At 44.2% G+C, this 16,162-nt stretch overlaps 1 protein-coding gene across 1 annotated transcript in view; it reads left to right on the forward strand.

Moving 5' to 3' along the window:
• Window positions 1–5,753: 5,753 nt before the first annotated feature.
• CCDC6 (coiled-coil domain containing 6) overlaps window positions 5,754–16,162 on the forward strand; it is a 50,618-nt gene continuing 40,209 nt past the window's right edge. Inside the window, exon 1 of the mRNA XM_021535204.3 lies at window positions 5,754–6,062. Coding sequence (XP_021390879.1) covers window positions 5,754–6,062 — 309 coding nt within the window. The remainder of the gene's footprint in view (window positions 6,063–16,162) is intronic.

Genomic DNA, 16,162 nt, shown 5'->3' on the forward strand with positions numbered 1-16,162 from the left:
ATATGAAATGCTGCACAAACAGGATTTTCTGGGTGTTGGTTTTGTTTTGCAGGGTTCCAACAGTGGCTCAGGATATTTGGGAAAAAACAAGGTTGAAGTGTAAATGGTCATATGAGAAGGAAAACAGAAATCTTGCCAGAACTAGCAAACAACACAGACGGCTCTGGAGTGAGTGAGGACCCTACCTAAATGTGCACTTTTGTCATTTTTTTCTTTCTTTTTTTTTTTTTTTATGTTTTCCTCAGTGGGAACATTCCCCTTAGAGGCAAAATTGTAAGTCATGGGACTCTGATTGCGTCTATTAAAATAAACTTGATTGCTAAATATAGTGTTATTTTCATCCTTTGATATTTGATTTAGCACTAATTAATAATGCTGCAGAGTATCCTACTGTACTTTTTCCATTTCTGAAAGAATATCAATTACACTTCATTTGTAGCCAATAACAATTTTAATGTCAGAAATTCTAAGAGCTCCCTTAGTGTGGAGCTAACATTAGTGGGATAAGTGGCAGTCACTTGCAGGATTGCAGCACCCTGCTAATTAATGCTAATTTCCTGGGGGGCTGTTGAACACAGGCTTCGTCTGTGGCACACAGTGTGCAGGAAATTGAGGTGCTCTACTGGGGAGGTCACTGCAGCCTAGGATGTGGGGCACATGCTCCCAAAAACCTCTCCATGCTCTCTAGAGGAGGAGTTTATAAATGGGGCTGCTTTGAGCAGGACCAAGTTGATAACATTTGATGGAACTCCATGAAGTCCATCAGTGGCAATTTTGCCAAATTTTTATACAAATTCAGCAGGAGCAGCTTGGCCTGGAGGAGCTGTGCCAGCCCTGCACAGTTGGAGAGCTCTGCAGGGGCAGCACGATGGCTTTGGGGCAGCTCTCCTGCCCCTGCCAGCCCTCTCCCTAGGGAGGGGATGCAGTCCAGAGGGATTGGATCCCCTGGGACTTGCCTGGCTGAGGCTGGTGCAGGGATGCTGGGCAGGGTGTTGGCAAGGGGCTTGGTTGTTGTCCTAGCCACATGCAGGATGTATGAAAAAGCTGCTGCTGATCCATTGCATTCTTGGCCTTGGGGTCATGTGTGGGGAATGCAAACAGGACCTCTGTTTTCAAGGCAGATCCTATCAAATTGGGGCTGGAGGAGGAGGAGCTCCTGGTTCAGCTTACCTCGAGTGAGCAACGGAGGGGAAACATGGTCTCCTAGTGCACAAAAAAAATATTCTTGCTTGGTTGGAAATACAGCAGTTTTCTGATGGAGATGTGGACCCTTTTGTCTCAGCCTGCTACAAAATGCTTGACATAAAAAGTAGTCCATTACTGGGAGAGGAAAAGGTTAGTGAAGGACAGAAAAATGAACTGCTCAAGGAAAATCTATGTATATGCCACATTTTTCATAACTGCTGATGCTAAAAACAGCATGCAAATTGTGCATGTCTTTATTTATTTGACCTGAAGTCCTGGAGGATGGTGAAGATTTATCATAAAAGTTTTCTTGGTACTTTTCCCACCACACTAATGTTCAATTATTGAGAGCTATTTGGGCTATAAAACAGCAAAGTACAGCAATCCCCTCTTCACCATCTTCTTTGGGAGGCTTCCAGGGCCTGGGTATCATTATGGCATGGCCAGACCAAGAGAGGCAACCTAGTATGAACTCTGAAAAAAATTCCCTGGGGGAATGGGGATACGAAAGCAAAGCCTCAGAGCTGAAGATGCATTAGCTACTGGTTGGCTATCACACAGCACATTTTCATAGTCAGATACTCTATCCTACTAAGAGACTTTTTTCCTAATACAGCTTTCTGATTAAATAATTGCTGGTCAAGAAAAGCAAAGCAGCATGACATTATTTTCTGAATTGCTTGTTAGAAAACATGCTTTAACTTGCATCAATATATGCCTTAATCCACAATAGTAGCGATTTGGGTTTCTTTTGCTCATACAAATACCTTTCAAACCAAACTTTGTCCCCTTCTACAACCTCTCCACATATGCACTCCATTTCCCCCTTTTAATATCCCCTTATGTACAAGTCATGTTCTTTTCAATGCTGCATCAGTTTGTTTTCCTAGCAGTATTTTTCATTAATTGCATTTTCCTGCAACTGTTTCTTTCCATTCCCTCTTCTCCCCTGCACCCCCATTTCAGTCAGGTACTCTGAGTACTATGCAGACTTTTTTTCCTTAGGTTAATTAGCTTCAGTTGGCCTTTTCCTCTTCAGTCTATAACTATTGAATATTTTAATGAAATTGTATTCTTACAAAAGGTCTTCCAGCTGATTAATGGACCTCTGGAATTACATAAAGGATTGCATTGAATCTCTGAACATACCTCTTCTAACCCCTCACACCTAGAAATGTACTTTATACAATATTTTTACTGTTGATGTGAGTTTATGGAACACTGTTTCTAATTGCCCATTACCTCCTGTAATGATAGTTTCTGTGAATAAATCCCTGTTTCTTCTTCTTGATTGGTCTGCTCTTCTACTATAAGGGTGCTGGTGACATTTTCATAGTCTTTATTTCTACAAACACCTTTCCCCCTTACAGTTCTGCATTTATTTTTCATGCAATAAGGAGATACTGAGGCAAAGGAGGGTGGGGACCTCGTCCTGCAGGTGCTGTGGTGGTGGCAGGGTGGTTGTGGTGGCTTTTCCTGTGATGCCAAGCCCCTTGCTGCCTGCAGTGGGGACCAGGACCAGTGGCACTTGAGCAGCCCTGTCAGTGGGGCAGCTTCTTCTTTAAGTGTCTTCACAACGAGGTTTTGCTAATTTTGCTTATACCACATATTTATACCTTTTTAATTGATTTGGTTAACATCCTACAGGTGTAAAAAGCATGTGATTTTTAATTTTTTGGGGGTGCTAATTCGGGTAACATTTTCTCTCCCTGTTTAATCTATTAATTAGGAGTAGTTGGTTGTAATTGTAATTAAATATAGAGGTACTGTTTTTTAAATTACTGAACTGCTGTTGCAACAAGAAGGATGCCGTGTCAGATCTAAACATCCAGAACCCTTGAGTCTTCCTCCCACTCCCCCACTGACTCAGTGTTTGTCATTGGGCAAGTAACTCAGCTTCCTACCTCCCTTTCTTGCCTTCCAGGGCTATTGTGCGAATTAATTAGATAATGTTTCAGCATAGCTTTGAACTAGAGACAGACACAGAAGTGCCAAGTTATAATTCACTGTTATGAAAGTCAGCTTGCTGGCTGGGAGTGAGACCTCTGATGCCAGCCCGGCAGGGACAGAGGGACAGCGAAAGCAGGCAGGGAAAAGCTCCCTTCTTGCCTCAAGATCCCTCATCTCCACAGCTGCTGTCTGCACCACCCCAGAGCTGCTCTGCTGAAGGCAGCACCAGCAGCTGCCTGCTGTGAGCCCAGGGATGCAGCCCCTGGCTGAGCCAATGCGGCCCGGCTGCTGGGTTGAGGAGGTTGCCTGCACCTCCCTGTCTGTTTTCAGGCTAATTTTAGTGTCTGAAGGAGCAGAGGACACGTCCTCTGAAAAATTATAGTGCTCCAAATCAGCAAAGCACTTAAGATTAACATTGATAGGTCTGAAGAGTGGCTTAAGGTTAAGCACGCCGTGGGGCTTGCTGGGTAAGATTAGCCTGGAGCAGATGCGTGTTTTGCTGATTCAGGCTTTCAAAATATTTAGGCCTTGATTCAGCAAGACACTCAAATGTGGGCAGTACTGGCTGATCAAAGCTGGGCAGACGGATGGAAGATAGAATATTGAGGTATAAACCTGCTAGTTCAGAACTTTGTTTGATTCCAGGAGCACGTGTGCATGCGCGCAGAGACAAACCAGCTTTCCAGCTATCGCCTGTGCTGCGGAGGCTGTGCATGAAATAACATTTCCTCATGACCCAGGGGTGTCCAGCCAGCTTCCCAAATACCAGCACACCTATTTGAAAGAAATTCTGGTGAAATGCAACTACCTATGCAAACCAGCATTCACTATATTCTGAATCCTATTTTAATCCCTCAAGGTTTTTATCCCCGAGCCCATGCTGGTGGCAAGGCTCAGCCTGGGCACGGTTGCAGGGTAGAGGAGCTGGCAGCCACCCCAGGTGCCTTGTTTTTCCCTGCAGAGCCAGGGTCTGCTGCAGGGGCACTTTAGGACAGCACTGAAAAAGGTCTCATGAGACCTCATGGACATCATCAACTACTCTGTGCATCTATGGCAGCATCTCTTGAGGACAATGCTCTTATGTTTTGGGAGAAATTCCACCCTAATTAAGCCCAGAGATGGGAAATGCAGCTGAGGGGCAGCAGCTGCCAGGGTGGTCATGAGGTTTGCTTGGTGGCTTTAATGTCCTGGGATGCAGGACCTTTTTTTCTTGCCTGAAAAGCCCTGAACTGATGCCTCCTGATGGGCTAAGGAAGAGCTGTGGGTCTCTGCTGGTGCTGGATGGGGATCCCCACTTTCCTCCCTCTCCATTCTGAGCCTTGTTTGGGGCAGCATTGTGTGCTAGGGACACACAGATGGAGATCAGAGGAAACTGCAGTTTCCAAGGCTCAGAACGAGGAGCACCCCTTTTCTTGTGATTAAGAGACCAAAAATAAAATGACCTGCACTTATATTCCCAGGCAGGTGAAAAGAATAATTACTTTACAGAGATGGAATTCCTTCATATATTATAACCATTAAAAAGAGTAAAATTTGAAATTTACTATGGCATGAAACAAAAAGGTAGTGCAGTTAGAGATAATGAAATCCTTGCTTGCCACTAATGGAAGAAGTACTGTTATTAAAGACTCCTTCATAAATAATTGAGAAACCAATTATACAGTCTTGGGACTAATTTATCCAGGAGCAATTCAGACCATGTTTTTCCATAGAATGAGTGGCACAAATTCTCCACTATAGTTCGCTGCTGCTCTGCAAAGAAATAGTAAAAAAGGAAGAAAAGAAAAGAAAAGGAAACTAATGCACCTACTAATCAACAAATACATTATCAGTAATGAGAGATGAATGTCCATATATCGTAAGGCAGTTTTGCTGATGTATGGAGGGTTGAATTAACATGCCAGTTGGTTGGTCTGTGTGCTGGGTGGGGAGCAGGGCTGGTGGTGGGGCTGTTCCCTCCGACTCCGACCCCGGGGCTGCTCCCCCAGACCCGGGGGCTCGGCGGGTGGGGTCCCGCTCCTTCTGCTGCTGGTGTCCAGCCCCGAGGGGCTGCGAGCTGCCCCGGGCAAGGGGCCTGGGCCGGGGACACAGCCCGGGCAGTGCCGTGGGCGCCGTTTTGGTACAAAAATTCTTAAACAAAACAAGGTTCGGGGCCGTTTGGGTCGTGTGCGGCGAACCCCCGGGCTCCCCGGCACGGGTTTAGCGATGCAATGAGATGAGTCCCGCTGCTTCCCGCGGGGGTCCCGCTGTGCAACGGATTCCCCCGGCCACGTCCCGGCCGGGCACATCCCGACATCGGGTTGGGTGTGGAACAGACCCTCCGGGCACATCCCGGGCCCAGGATTCGGTGTGTAGGGAGCGCCCCGGGGAATATCCCTCGGTCCCGAGTTCTGTGTATCCGAGATCCCCTCTCCTGGCACATCCCGGTCCCGGGCTCGGAGTGTCCTGGCTCCCCGCTCCCGGCCCGTCCCGGTGTGTCCCGGCGCGTCCCGGCTGGCGCGGTGCCGGCGCGGGCCGCCAGGCGGCGCTGTGGGCGGGCGCGCGGCCCGTCTCGGCGCCGGCGCGCGGCGGGCGCCGCCCCCTGCTCGGGCGGCGGCGGCGGCGGCGCGCGCGGGGCGATGGCGGACAGCGCCAGCGAGAGCGACACGGACGGCGGCGGCGGCAGCGGCGGCTCCGCGGGGCCGCTGTCGGGGGGCGGCCCGGGCGCGGGGCCCGGCTGCGGCACGGCGGGCGGCGGCGGCTCCTCGGGGGGCGGCAAGGCGGGCGGGATCGTGATCTCGCCGTTCCGGCTGGAGGAGCTGACGAACCGCCTGGCCTCGCTGCAGCAGGAGAACAAGGTGCTGAAGATCGAGCTGGAGACCTACAAGCTCAAGTGCAAGGCGCTGCAGGAGGAGAACCGCGACCTGCGCAAGGCCAGCGTCACCATCGTGAGTGCGGGCGGCGCCGCGCCGGGCCCGGCGGCGGGGAGCGGGGGTGTCCCCGCCGCGGGGTGTCCGCGCAGGGCGGGCCCGGCCCCGGCCGCGGCCTCCCCGCCGCCCCCGGCCGCCTCCCGGGCCGCCGCGACCATCCCCGCGGGCGGGCCCGGCTGTCAGCGCGGCCCGGCCGGGGGACGCGCACAGGTGGGGTCACCCCGCGCCCTTCGCGCCCCCTCCGGCTCCGGGAGGCGGCGGAACCGGCGAGCACCGGGCGCTTCCCCCGGCCGGACCCGCGTGGCCGCCCGGCGCCCCGCGGGGAGGCGGCCCCGCCGCCCGCCCTGCGCGGTGTCCGAGCGGCGGCGCTCGGGGAGGGGCGGGCACGGGAGGGCCGATGCTCTGTGCTCCCCTGAAGTTTCTCGAAGTAAGAGGTTTCCTTGGAGTTTCAGTAATCTGCGGAGATTACGGATTATCTCTTCAGCCACTGTGCAGAGCTGCAGGAATAGCGTCTTGGTCATGAGGAAGTGTCTGTGTTTGTAGTATTTTGTTTTAGCTGTGGTATTTCAAGTTATTTGAAAACTCATTTAAATAAGTCTCTTAAAAATAATGCGAGTAGAGCAGCACTCTGTCCCGGCAAGAGCTCAGCTCCTGGTTTATGACCACTGTGAGGATAACTTGGAGTTTAACACCATTTTATATGATGCTGTTAGGCAGGAATCCTCAGAAAAGTGTGTATCATAATACTACAAAAATATTGTTCTGTTCTTCTCTATGAGCTTGGGAGTTAAGAGTTTAAATTCGAGGGATTTTTGCTAATCCAGCGACTAAAGGCATTGTTTAGGTATTGTAATGGTCATGGTAGAGTAGGTAACTTGCTAAAGACCTGTTAAAGGTAACTGATACTGTCCCGACCGTCCCTGCCAGTGCAGGTGGAGATGTTTTAGGAGAGACTAGTCCCTCCTGTGTGTGCACACTCTCATCTCATCTAATTTTTCACAGGGAGTACTTCGCTGCGAGCATAATGTCTGTTTTATTGATACTCAGCTTTCCCATTGTCAATACATCTAGCCAAGAAATGGAGCTTGCCTAGGCATACCTCTCATCTGCTCCTAGTAGTAAGCATTCAGCGTCTAGCAGGATGTGGGCCGGAAGAGTGCATGAAATACAATACAGAAGTAATTTATTCAAGGATGACAAATATAGTGCTAGTCGGGGAAATGTGTGCTTTGTTAATACTTTACGAGAAGAGAATGTGCCTTAATTAGGTAGCGGCGGAGTGCCTTCTAATGTTGAAAGGGTCTAAGGCGCCTTGTCAGTCAGACATTTTCTCTCTGCCTGTTGGAAAGGCACAGCATCTTTCTGAACCTCTGGTAGATGTATTGTTTGTAAACAACTTGGAAAAAATGCTTGTGTGCATTACAGTTCTGGCAATGTCTCTAGGGACTGATCATTTTACCTTTTTATCAGATTTTTATTTATAAAAAGGAGATATTTTCCTTAAATCTGAAACTCTGCCTGCTTTTAACATCTTGGATAAAGAGAAGGAGAGGTGTTAGACTTTAATGGCAACCTGTAGGCTGTCTGGAAAAACGACCGTCTTTAGCTGATGCTGTGGCTTTGGTATGCTAAACTGTGTGCACGACTGAGTAAACCACTTCTAATTCAGCAAGCGGTGAAAAAACGAATGCAAAACAACACTTTTTTTTCAGGCCAGTGAGACCTTGTGCTGTGGTTTACATAGTCAACAATGTAAATACATGTGAAGTCAGAATACTTTGTTGTGTGGCTCTAGTATGCAGGTGACTGCAAATGAACTTTATTGGAATGTTGAAATGTGTGTCATTCACATGTAAACGTCACAGGAATAGAAAATTTTCTGATTGTCTCCACTGTGATTCTAAACCTTTGTCAGTTTGCTCCTCCAGCTCCTCGAAGTGTTGCTGCGCTGACAGACGGGCTCATTGTATGTTTCCTGTTGTGGGCATTGTAATGACACAAATCAGCTTTGATTTTTATCAAGTGTTGAGGACGAGCTGTGAAGCACAAGTGGACCTGACAGGTAGCCAAAATAGCAAAATAGCAGGTGAATGACTAAACCTGTGTGCTGTAGGTGAAGGTGACTCCTCGAACCACACAGCTCTTCACCTCCAAACCTTTCACTGATTCTGTTTTAGCTTTTTGTGTGCAAGGTCACAGAGACTCTTGGCTTTCTGCAGCTCCCACCATTGTCTTTATTGGTTCTGAAAATTTTCCCTTTAAAGTTTGCGAGTGATGGTCTTCCTCCTACCTCTTGTGTCCATGGTGGTGTAAGTGTTAATATGACATCTCTTTATGCTTGCAGTATTGTTGGTGTCAGCGTCAGTTTAGGAATTACCTAAATTGCTTGCCATATAGGATCTTATTAGTTCTATTTGTAGTTCACCCTTGTGGCTACAAGGGTTGAAAATAAAGTGTTAATTAAGCATAGGAGACCCACATTAAGTAGTTGCACTTGGAAAACTGAGAAAAGGTGTTGGCTTGGCAGGTTTAGTATGCTCACTAACTTCATGTGTATTCTCATCTAAAACAAGTGAAAACAAATGCTGCTTTCAAGCTGAAATTGGTGAAGCCAGCTTGGACTAAGCGTACGCCCAAAAATATGTGTGAGCTGTACTCCTTCCAGTAGCCTGAAATGCAAATGAAGTTATGCTGCTGTTCATGTGCAAGACTGTGAAAGTAAGTAAATACATGTGATTACTTTATCTCACCTGCTATTATTGGTAACAACGATGAGAGAGGGAGCAAAGCAGGGAGAAAGCTGGGGATATTTCAAGTGTTCTCTGGCAGTGCAAGGGCATTGCATCAGAAAGTGCAGTTTCAGATATTAAGAAGAAATTACTAAGATCACTTGAGCCATTTGCAGAGGGTCCATTTATATGTATTTAGCAATCTCAATCGTATGATCTCATGGTGTATTTCTGCAAGGTCTTTTTTAGGAAATGGAACGGCTGGTGCCTAGGTTGGGAAAAACCAGGCGCCTGAAGATCTGAGATGCTGTGTGTTTGAGATGACAAGTAGTGAGTTTTGGTTCTAGTGCTGCACTACCAGAAGTCGATTTCCTGTGTGAATTTTCTTAGGTCATTGGTGAAAAAGGTCTGCCAAGGAGATGTCATATTTAATGGGCTGAGCGTGGGACAGCACAACTTCTCTAGTTAAATAAGAGTACCTTTAAACCTGTGTGGTGGTGTGACTGCTTTTCAAAAGAATGAATTACTGCATGTAACAAAAGCTGAAATACTTCAGTTGGGTGTAGGTATGTCTTGGTCAGGAAGCTTCTTTTGAAGTTGGTAGAATTTGGATTTTTAGCTCCTTTTTTTCTACTCTTCGGTATTTAATGTAACCAAGCGATCCTATTTCAGTGAAAGCCATGTCAACTTTATTTGATACTGGAAGCATTTTGGTTTTCTTTGTTATTGTTTTGAACTGACAGGCCTCATACAAACTGAATGCTTCTAAGAACAAGAGGAGTTTTAGTCCCTGGCTGCAACATGCTTTTTTTAGGATGTTAGATTTGGTAATTTAACTCACATAAATTGGCCTGCTATAGTCAGACATTTTCTGTGGAGTTAGAAAATTAAAACATAATAAGCCTTATTCTGTGACATAGTATTTCTAACTGAGGTGAAGGTAGAGTATTCGAGAAGCATTAATTTAGAAGTGCTCCCTCTCCAAAATGCCCGATGTAGCAGGTTTTTTTTTAATGCATTCTAACATTTTACAAGAACATGTCTCTTTAATTTTCCCCGATTTTGCTTTGTAGGGGTGAAAATTATCCTAGAAATCCCGATTTGTGGCGCTGCGTGGATCATCAATTCAGATGAGCCGGTCTGATCCAAAGTGCTGATGGCATATGCTGGTTTTTGTGAGCTTGCCATGAATTGTCACTGTCTGGTAGCGCCTGCTTGCAGCACTGCTGCCAGGGAACACTGGGGCACGGGACTGCTGCAGGTTGTGAGTGGCAGTATTTTACTGTGAGACCTCTGCTACCCTTGTTTCTGTAGCTAAACCTCTGCTCGGCACCTTGGCTCCCAGCTTAACTCTTCTCATTCCTGGAGTGCTGGCAGAGGGCAGTTGTATTTCCTGGCTTTTTGGCCTCCTCTGCAATTCCGCAGAGCTGTGTGAACAGCCTCCCACCTGTTGGGAGGAACAATAGGAAAAAAAAGCCTTACTCGGCTCCTATTTCCTCACCCCCTACTTTAATCCTGAAGAAAGTTGTTGCTTTCAATAACAGCCATCTCCTGAATGCAAACAGGCTTTCTGGGGCTTGCAGATCAGAAAAATCCTGTGTGCTATTGTGACCTGTTAAGAGTTTTCCCAATGACAGCCAGATTTGGATGCTGGAAATAATTACAATTTTGCATTTTGTTCTGAATGAAGTGTGCAGAGGGATCTGTGTGTGTGCATGAGATCTGTTGTTGTGGGCCTTCATGGAAAATGTCAGCATAGACAGATAGTTTGGGGAAGTGAATGGGTGTGCTGTACTATCAGAAATCTCCTGCAAAAATGTTCTTTTCTTTTCTGGAGTTTGCACCAGAATTTCAAGGCAGAACACCTGTTCCAGTACAGAATGTGTCTATTAATAGTAGAAGAAAAAGGGCAGGATAGTCTATCTGAACTGAAATAGGAATCTTTAAAAGGCACTGATAAGGGACATGGGGATAAATAAAATAAATCAATTAGTAGCAGAGAGAGGTAAAAAGCAAACCAAGAAAGCAAAAATATTTTTATAAAATGTGTCTGTGAATCTGTTATTTACTCTTGATTTTAAAGTAGGTCTTGCTTGTATGAAAAATACTCTCAGTTCTGTGATGCCTTTCATAGGTGTAAGAAACCTGCTTGGGGCTTTTGTATCCTGCTGTGTCATTTATAATTCCAGTTTGTAGCTGGACTAAGCTGAAAATAGCTCAAAAACTTATTTTAGAAATGCTCTGCTTACCTGCTTTTTAGAGTAAAGACAACACCCTTGCTAAGATTAGCAATTTCACGGACTGTGAAAGTCCATCTGAAATTTTTCAGGCATGTTTTTTCCAAGAGCAGGCATGTAGGAAATGACTGTCTGGTATTTCAGTTTTACATTCGCTTCTGGTTCTAAAGACGTTTCAGTTGAACTTCTACAAATGTCTGTAAAGGAAAAAGGAAGTTTAATAATGCCCTTTGGTGTTATCTACCTTGGCCCTTAAGGTAGCGTGGTCAGAGCCGTGCTGCTTCTGCTGCATGGCTGCTGAGCCAGTATAGGAAGGTGTAGTAGCATGTGCTTCCCTTTGGTAGTTACACACAGCCACTGGCATATTCTATTCCCAGAGGAAAACATCATCCATGTGCTATTAACAGAATGTCACTAGGGTGTGTTGCAGGCCTTCCTGAATGCTGTTTAAAATACAAACAAAAGCCACAGAAAAAGTCAATGTTTCTGAACTTAATTCAAATATTAATCAACAGGAATGCTTGTACTTTAAGGGACTTTGAGGCTTCAGAGGTTTACTTAATCATCTGCTGTAATTTTTGTCACGTTGTTTTGCGAGTTGTTCCCACGCTGAACCTTGTAACTAACCTTGAAATGTGTCTTTGAGAAAGGTATCCAGTTTTAATTTGAAGATGAAGAATCACTATGCTTGGAAAGGCTTTGGTGTCCTCCCTCTTGTTCTTCCCATCAATTTCATCAAGGCTGAGCTGTTGGTTCCTGCTGTGCCTTTTGGCTGGATTAATGAGTATTCAGAATCCACTGCTTTCTCCTCATCAAGATACAGGCTGTGACAGGCAACTTTAGTTTACATTGACAAACTAAACTAAGCTTTCAATCTCTGAGATGCTGCAAACCCAAAGTGTTGAATTATATATGATGCACTGGTCTAGTCTAAACATCCTTTCCTGCTTCAAATTTGCACAAATGTTTCTGATAAGTTAATTTGGAACTTTTTTTTTTTTCATCTGGTGTGGTCAGTTGTCTTTAATGAGCTTGCTGCTGTGTGCTTTGGCTATTTTGGCAGAAATAGAGTTGCACCCCTGTGCCTTGTTTAGGTCTGATTTGTACTGTTGGGTTGTCCAGTAGCACTTGATTTGGTGCAGAGAATTAATTAATTGTGCAGGGAATATTTTAAACAAATCCTGCTTAGTACATGTCGGTGAAATGGAATTTCCCACTGATGAGTGTTTTTGACGTCAGTAAGCCACTTTGGAAATCATGATGTATACTTTATTTTATAACCATTTTAAAATAATGTTTGGCATGTTTGCATTACTACATCAAAAACTCATATGGGTGTCTTATACACACCCTACACCTTTGTGGTTATCTTTATTACAAATAGTCCTTGGCTAAAAGATGAATATTTGCCTATCTGCCACAACTTGTTCTCTGTAAAGCCATGCTGAATGACCTGTTTAATGTTTCTGTCCTTTATGCTGTAAATTAATTTGTTTGCAGTATTGCCATTGGGTTGATACCAAACTGTGATAACCATCTAGTTTTGCTTGCCTTTAAATATTATAGAACAACTATACTTTTTTATCAGTTACTTTATGTAACGTTCCCATATTTAATAATGGTGGAATGTCTTCAGTCAGTAGGCATACTGGTATAGTGCTCTGAATTACTTTGGGGATGAAAGTGAAATAAGAACTGAAATTGTAGAGTACATTTGGGAATTTTTAATAAGGCAAAGTTCTTGGTGTTTCTGTGGGCTTACTATTCTGCATAGAAAGTAATTTTACTTCTTAATGAACTTTCTCATTGAGGTTATATCATGAATTCTGTGCTAGAACTGGTTTGTAATCAGCTTTTATTTTAAGAATAGACTTTATTGCCAGGTTTGAGCATTTATTGAGACTAGGGGCCATTCTTTCGTGGTGCGTCGCCAGCGACTTAGAAGCATTTTGAAGGAGAGGTTGCTCTGATTTTTACTGCATACACCTAACAACAGGTTTGCTTTCAACTGAAGAAAAAATAGTCATACGTGCTCCTGCTGTATATCTGCCAGACATTTTTAACCTTCTTTTTAGTCACTTGCCCAAATGACTGTTGAGTTTTGCACTAGTCACATCAGCAGATTTAGTAATCAGTATTGAGGTTTTTAGAGCTTCTAGTGCTGTTGCTGATCCCAGTATTAGAAAGCTAGTATAGACAAGATTTTAGAATAGTTTTCAAATCCTGGAAGTTCTGTATTTCATTTTAGTTGTGGTTTTTACTTTGGTGGAGTTTGAATTTTAATCCTGATTTCAAAGGATGAAGGAAAATTATTTCGCTTTATTAAACTCTTTCTTTTTCCAGGGTAGGTATGTGGTCATCTGTTGTTTTCTTGCACTTGTTAATTCTGTTTACTTGTTCTCATTGCTTGTTTCCTCCTACTGCTGATACTGGCTTTAATGTTGAAGCTGTTGTTTTCCAAGTTCTTGGTTTTAAGTGTTGGTGTACATGGGGTGTGTTTTCAGCTACAGACTTAGTGCCAAAGTTTCTTGTAGTAATTGAGCAAATAATACTGATCTGTGGTGAGCGAGCTTATGCATCTGCTGGAGACTTCACGAAAGGTTTTCTTTCCACTACCCCTCATGAAGTGTGCTTGAGTGGGATTCCAGGTGGGGACTGGAAGCATTGCAAGCCATTGAAATAGTGAATATGGCAGCTGCAAACAAGATGATCAGGCAGCTGGGCTCGTGGGGTGCTGCAGGAGAATGGAATGCCAGTGTCTCCCAAACAGACCTTGAAATGAGATTGAAATGACGAAATGAGACTGCTGTCCTTCACAGGAATGAAAATTGTCAGCAGTAGGCATCTGATGTATCTCAGCATAGCATTGTAAAAACAGTGAGAGAAACAGTTGCTTTGCTGCTCTTTTTTTGGGCAGGGGGGTAGGAGGAAGTTGCTGAATTTAGCAGGAGAGCAAGAGGTGAATCCTTTCTGTCTTCCTCTTAAAGGAAAAAGAAGCCCCATGAAATGAAGTAGGAGAATAGGGACAAAATGTACAAATTGAATTATGCACAGGGGTTGGGATTCAAACAGAACAAATGGAAAAGAGACAAAGACATGCTTTAGAATAGAGGCAAAAAATACAATATAAAGCAAGCTCCCCTGGATGTGTTACAGGGAATATTCTTGTGATGTCTTGCTTCCAACGCAGCAGCCTGGGGTTGTCCAGAAGAGAACATCTCAAGTTCCTGTTCTCCACCTTCTGTCTGACTCAAGATGTGACTTGACCTTTAATCAGGTAGTCTATTAGTGTCCCATTTCAATGTATGGGATGGAGAACAAAGTAAAAATGATGGCAAGACAGTTGAGGTGAAATATTACACAGGAAAAATGTATCTTAAGCGGGGGAACTCCAAATTACAGATGCACAGGTTTCACATCTTTTTTCTGTGGGGTGCAAGGGTTACTTGATAAAAGCTGAAGCAATTTTTACTGAACTATTTGAAGCAGTTTCTAATCCTGGCACTTGAGTTGTAATTATTTCAATTATTCAGTTAAAATACAGGCATTGTAGGCTAATTGGTGTCTATGGGGATGATCCTTTCAGCTCCTGAGTGTCTTCTATCCCTTCATGCATTCCCTTGCAGCAGTTTTTTTTTTTTCCTGGAAAATTAGGTTATTTCCTCAGCGCAGCTGATAGTCTAACTGATGGAGAAACTCTTCAGATAAGGCTTCTCTTCCTCTCTCAACTCTGAATTTTACTTAGTTTGAAATTTCTAATATTACACATAGTCTGGTCTTAGTTTGTGGAGGGCTTAGTGAGGTGGATGAGCATCTCTTCAGCCCTGCTGTAGATGGAAGCAGCCTAGCAGTGTTCCAGCTGTCTGTAAAGTTTCCTCAGATGCTTTAATTCTTTACTGCCTAAAATGTGATGTTTCTGCTTATTACTTTAAGGCTAAGCCTTTTTAGTTCCCGTCATGGTGGTGCTAATCATACTTAAAACTCCTACCACATATATAAATAATTCCCACAATGATATGCTTTGGTCCTGAGTGAAAGTATAAATGTTTCTTAACAAGTCAGGCATGATAGAATCCAGCAATGTTAAGCATGCCACAATATGAAGTTATGCTTCTTTCTGTGACTTACAGTTGAATTTTTACTTTCACCAGGTGGTGGGATTTCCGCTTTTTTTTTTGCTTCATTTTCAAATAAACAGCAAAAGCCACTATTACAAAATTTGCAAAATGTAGGGTTTAACCAGCACTTTTGCAAGAGTTTTAAAGGGTATGTGTTTTTCACATCTGTTAAAAATGAACAGTAGACATTTTGTCGTGGCCAGTGTTGCCAGGAATTATTAACTAGGCAAAACCTCTGTCCTCTCAGGCCATGAAGTCCTGGTTGGATCAAGAAGAGGGACACTCAGTTTCACAGAGTAAATTTAATCTGAAATCTAGATATGCAGAAAATCCCTTTTCTCTGAACATTGATACATGTAACTGGATTGTCCTTGCCCTGTGAGTGGAAAGGTGGTAGGCATTTCCCAAAACTTTCTCTGTGTCAGACCTATTTCCCCAGTTCTGTATGGGATGAATATTGAAGGGTGATTGCATTCCCCCACATCATGCATGTTTGTATGGGCCAGAGACAGTGAATACAAAGGCCAAGGATGTACTTTTTCCTATTCCTCATCATATTTTCATACACCGCACATTAATAAACTTGTTTCTTGCCTTAAAAGCCTGGGAGGAGATTGCTCTTTGAAATGTTGTGATAGGTACTGTAAGATATCCAAGCTGTAGAAAAGGAAAAAACCCCAGAAAATTACTCACTGACTCCTAGGAGGGGTAAGTAGAAACATTTTTCTGTAATGGAGCTTATGTGGAAGATAATGTGCCTTAACAGTGAGTTGGGCAACCTTGTATTCACTTTTTGAATATGTTTGTTTGGTTTAGGAAAAGGTATGATTATAATTAATAACAAGTTTCATCTCCAGCTCTTGTTAATCACTGTGAAAATGTTTCTCTGGGAAGTCAGTGTGTGTAAGAGGAAACTTGGGGAGATTTTAACCCTCTTAAGAGGTTGTTTGTGTAGAGTGGCTAAGGGCACCTTGCTACTGTGGGGAAAAACATTGCCATCCCTAATGATTACCTAAGCTATTTTAAATTCGTCA

The sequence above is a fragment of the Lonchura striata genome, chromosome 7 (assembly GCF_046129695.1).
Source record: "Lonchura striata isolate bLonStr1 chromosome 7, bLonStr1.mat, whole genome shotgun sequence".
Classification (NCBI taxonomy): Eukaryota; Metazoa; Chordata; class Aves; order Passeriformes; family Estrildidae; genus Lonchura; species Lonchura striata.